Here is a 4,689-nt window from a genome sequence, read left to right as displayed (position 1 = left end):
AGATAAAAGCTTAGTCTTTCATATGGTTGTCTGTAAAAATAATGAAAGATGGCAGCTGCGGAGATGGCTGGCATTATAAGATGTGAAGAGTCACATTTATTCACAACAATATGAGGACTGGCAGAAAGAGCTGGAGCAGAGATCAGGATTATGGCTGTTTCCTTGTCCTCTGATCCTCTCCATAGCTGTAACACCCCAGTGGACAATGCAAGCTAGGGCTGCCTCTGCTCTGTGTGTAGTTTGCATCTGAGCAGTGTATTGTGTAAAGAGCTGTTACTGATGTGTGTTTTCTATGAGTGCTGTGTACTATGTAGAGAGCTGCTAGTGCTGTGTGTGTAGTTTACATATTTGTTGTGTATTGTGTACAGAGCTGTTTACTGCTGTGTCTTAGTTTCTATCTGTTCTCTACATTGTAGAGAACTGTCAATGTGGTGTGTGTATATAGCTGTCACTGCTGTGTGTACAGTGTACCAGTGCTCTGTATAGAGCTGCCACTGCTCGGTCTATAGTGTGTACATCTTCTGTGTATTGTATATAGAGCTGTCACTGCTGTGTGTACAGTGTACCTGTGCTGTGTATCTATAGTGTGTACATCTTCTGTGTATTGTATACAGAGCTGTCACTGGTGTGTGTACAGTGTACCTGTGCTGTGTATCTATAGTGTGTATATCTGCTGTGTATTGTATATAGAGCTGCTATTGCTCTGTGTGTGTATAGCATGTAGAGCTGTGTTGTGTATAGAGCTACCACTACTGTGTATCTATAGTGTGTATATCTGCTGTGTATTGTATATAGAGCTGCCATTGCTCTGTGTGTGTATAGCATGTAGATCTGTGTTGTGTATAGAGCTACCACTGCTGTGTATCTATAGTGTGTATATCTGTGTGTATAGAGCTGTATGTTTTGTGTCCATGGCACTGTGTGAGTTGTTTGTGTGTGTTTGTTTCAGCTCCTCCCAATCTTCTCTGCTGTTCTCAGGGCTCTTCCCGGCAGCCCCGCCCTCTAAACAGGATGTTTCCTTATTAGGGTATCTGCGTCAGTGGATTCTCGAGTCTGGAGCAGTCCAATAAGGGGAATCCACGGGGGGATTTAGAGAGGTTTACTGGGGTGTATAGTAAAGGCACGCTGAGATAGTGGGTGCTGTATGGGCGGTTAGATAGGTATTTGGAAAGGGGTTTGTACAAAGCTCCTGGTGAGTGAATTGCTGGTTGCGTAGTCTACAGCTCGACCTGCCCCCCCTTACAGATGACAACTTGAAGTGTGCCGTGACGTCTCCCCATTCATAGTCTCCTATATAAGGCGGGGAGCAAGTAGCAGAGACAGTGACAGCTCAGGAGAGCAGACTGATCCTACGCCTGAAGCACTCAGTGATCGCAACAATGTACCACGGATTCCCCAGCAACACTGACTACGAGGCGGCTTCATCTCGCTGCAGCAGCGCCTCTCCTGCAGGAGACAGCCTGACCTACTATCCGTCCCCGGCTGCTTCTTTCTCCAGCCTTGGCTCTCCGCTAACCCCTACGGTAAGTGTCAGACCCTGTGGATGTGAGGGTGGGCATGACTTGTTCTATGTTGGGGTGACAGCAGTTATCTGGGTGTTGGGCTGATCGTGTTTGTGCTTAGGGTAGGAGTATAGGGGGTGTGTAGGGTTGTCAGGGTTGCAGCGGGCAGACAGCGGGTGTGTGGTGGTCAGGGGTGCAGCGGGCAGACAGCGGGTGTGTGGTGGTCAGGGGTGCAGCGGGCAGACAGCGGGTGTGTGTAGGGCAATAGGGGGGTTGGTGTTGCAGTCAGTACCCGGCCCCGCCCATCTCCCCTACATGTGTAAGCGGATTCATTGATAAAAATCCTGGGTTCATTCAGGAGACTCCGGAGCGGCTCCTGCGTCACCGGTGACGTTCGAGCTATTTTTATCCCGCTCCCTGTCTTGTGTGCGGCGGCTCCTGGGAGTAATGAGCCCTGCAATACACCGGCCTGCAGAGATAAATGAATTAGGAGGGGTTAATAATGGAGTAGTGCTGGGGTGATGTGAAGAGGACGTATATTGGACATTACCCTGCTGCTATATGTGCTCACTCTCTACTGCCTTTCTTTCTTTGCAGGAGCTTAGCACTGAATCCAGCAGCAGCTTTGTTCCCACAGTTACGGCCATCTCTACTTCTCCAGACCTCCAGTGGTTGGTGCAACCCACTCTGATCTCCTCTGTGGCACCATCACAGACCAGAGCCCACCCTTATGGGACAGCCCCAGCTTACAGCCGCACTGGTGTGATTAAAGGGTCATCAGGACGAGGCCAGAGCCTGGGCAGGAGAGGAAAAATAGAACAGGTAATTGTCAGCCACAGGTTCCTCCATTGGTGGTGGGGGGGGATGCTGAGCGATGGGTATGGACACCCCGGGTTTCTGCCTTCCATGTGTCTAATCAATGCTATTTTAATTTGACAGCTATCTCCTGAGGAGGAAGAGAAGAGGAGAGTAAGACGAGAAAGGAACAAAATGGCAGCAGCCAAATGTCGTAACCGTCGCCGGGAGCTGACTGATACACTGCAAGCTGTAAGTATTCTTCTGTATTTTGTGCCCAATGATGTGACTGCCCTATGTCTCTTTTGAGTGTTGCTAATGATGTGAGGCCTAATATATATCTTTTTTTCTTTCTTTAGGAGACAGATGAGTTGGAAGATCAGAAATCTGCCCTGCAGTCTGAGATTGCTACCTTGCTGAAAGAGAAGGAGAAGCTGGAGTTCATTCTTGCTGCACATAAACCAGCCTGCAAGATTCCACATGATCTGGAGGGGGCATTTCAGGATATAACCTCTTCCCTGGATCTTGGACTAATCGCTGATGTCACCTGCTCTTCCAACTCTCATGAAGTCACAGCCGAACCTCTTTTTCCTGTTGGCATTTCTCAGTCTTCCATCCCAGAGAAGGAGACCACCCAGCTGCAGGTACCAATAGACCTTAAATCTGAGCCCCTGGATGACTTCCTGTTCAGCTCACCTGCCGCAGGAGCAACTGATGCTGCCCGTTCTGTACCCGATGTGGATCTGTCCAGCACCCTGTACTCTTCTGACTGGGAGCCCCTGTACAGCACACTGCCAATGGAAATGGAGCCACTGTGCACTCCTGTTGTTACCTGCACTCCAACATGCACCACCTATACCACGTCATTTGTTTTCACCTACCCAGAGGCCGACTCTTTTCCCAACTGTGGAGCTGCCCATCGCAGAGGAAGCAGCAGCAATGAGCAGTCATCTGACTCTCTTAACTCTCCCACCTTACTTGCCTTGTAACTCCTGCCCTGGAACTGTAAGACTCCCATGGTGGCAGACAGCAATCTGGGACTGTGCCCACAGGCCGGTCAGAGCTTGGTGAATTTCACAGGCAATAAGGGATGTGGGTTTACCTCCCCGTGTTGTGAGACTGCCTCTTTGCTGCTATACGTGTGCACTGTGCATGTCTAGTCCATTCATCTCCAGCCAGAGCTGTAGCTTTGGATGGCTGAGCACACTGTCAGCGCTAGAGCAAGGGTTGCTAACCAAACACTTGCCCAGTGCCCCTTCATCTGGCTTAGACTGGTGATATTGTCTCCTCTTGCTGCAACAGAGGATGCCTGCTTCCTACTGCCACCGAAGCCTGATGCCTCTTCCTGACGTAGCACTGGCATGGACTGTGTCTCACTCCTGTTGATATGTAGCATGATGTATCCTCACTGCTGTGACGGTGATGTGTTAACACGTTGAGTAGTTGTGTCTCATCTTCTGATTTAGAAGCATTGTGCTGCTGGTTCAGAGTCTTGTACTGGGCCAGTATGCTGGCTTGTTATGGTGCTGGCTGGCGAAGGGGCTGCCTAGTGAATAAAGCACTACGCAGCTCTGTGCTGCCAAGATAATTTTGTAATAAGTCTAATCTCAATAATAGTCTATATATTAACCCCCTGAAGCCGGACACATGGTGAACGTGCTGTATCTTCCGTTGACTGTAACTCCGTCTCGCTGTCTTTCCAAGTTTTCCATGAAAACGTTTTATTTTCTGTAGACTGTTTTGGTTAATTTATTTTGGATTTGAAAATATTTATATTTTTATTTGTATTTTATTTTCTACTCTTGTGGACAGAGGAACGCCTCCTCAAGCATTTGTTTGCTTCTTGTCCAGAACATTGGAAATAAAATGTATTTTCATTTGATGCAATTCTGTGTGTGCTTAATCACTGCTATAGTAACTACATGTTCTGAGAAAATACTGCTGGGTGGCAACTGGGTCATATGACAGATTTCTCCCAACTTCTACCACTGTCAGAATGGTGTGTACTGGGCCCAATGCAATCATTAGCAGGTGGCATGATGAAGTGGTCTTACATGGGTATCGGCACTGTCTATAAGCCAATCTGTGCCAACAGGTTTTTATGACAGCTAACCAAGCTTCTAGGTCTGTTTAAACCGAAATGTTTTTTTTTAACTTTAAAAAAAATGAAAAAAATATGTAAAATATTTAATCTCCTTCACTTAAAAACAAAACAGTGCCACTGAAAATGTGGGCTTTTATCACTAATTGTATCGACCCAGAGAGTATGGTTATCAAGTTGGTTAGGCTGCATGGTTTAAAAAAAAAAAAAAAAAGTGCAGAATTTAAACACATGTGATATCCCCATGCTTGCCCACAGTCCTGAAATTGTCAGGAAAGTTCCTAATTTTCA

The 4,689-nt window shown here is 47.3% G+C and overlaps 1 protein-coding gene across 1 annotated transcript; it reads left to right on the top strand.

Moving 5' to 3' along the window:
• The first annotated feature begins 1,327 nt into the window (after positions 1-1,327).
• Positions 1,328-4,179, top strand: FOS (Fos proto-oncogene, AP-1 transcription factor subunit). Its single transcript, XM_075282303.1, has 4 exons — positions 1,328-1,523; positions 2,100-2,324; positions 2,442-2,549; positions 2,657-4,179. Exons 1-4 carry the CDS (start codon positions 1,380-1,382, stop codon positions 3,284-3,286), a joined length of 1,107 nt encoding a protein of 368 aa, XP_075138404.1. The 5' UTR covers positions 1,328-1,379; the 3' UTR covers positions 3,287-4,179.
• The last annotated feature ends 510 nt before the right edge of the window (positions 4,180-4,689 follow it).

The sequence above is a fragment of the Leptodactylus fuscus genome, chromosome 7 (genome assembly GCF_031893055.1).
Source record: "Leptodactylus fuscus isolate aLepFus1 chromosome 7, aLepFus1.hap2, whole genome shotgun sequence".
Classification (NCBI taxonomy): domain Eukaryota; kingdom Metazoa; phylum Chordata; class Amphibia; order Anura; family Leptodactylidae; genus Leptodactylus; species Leptodactylus fuscus.
The sequence above is the reverse complement of the archived record's forward strand: the minus strand, read 5'-3'. Positions and strand labels throughout refer to the sequence as shown.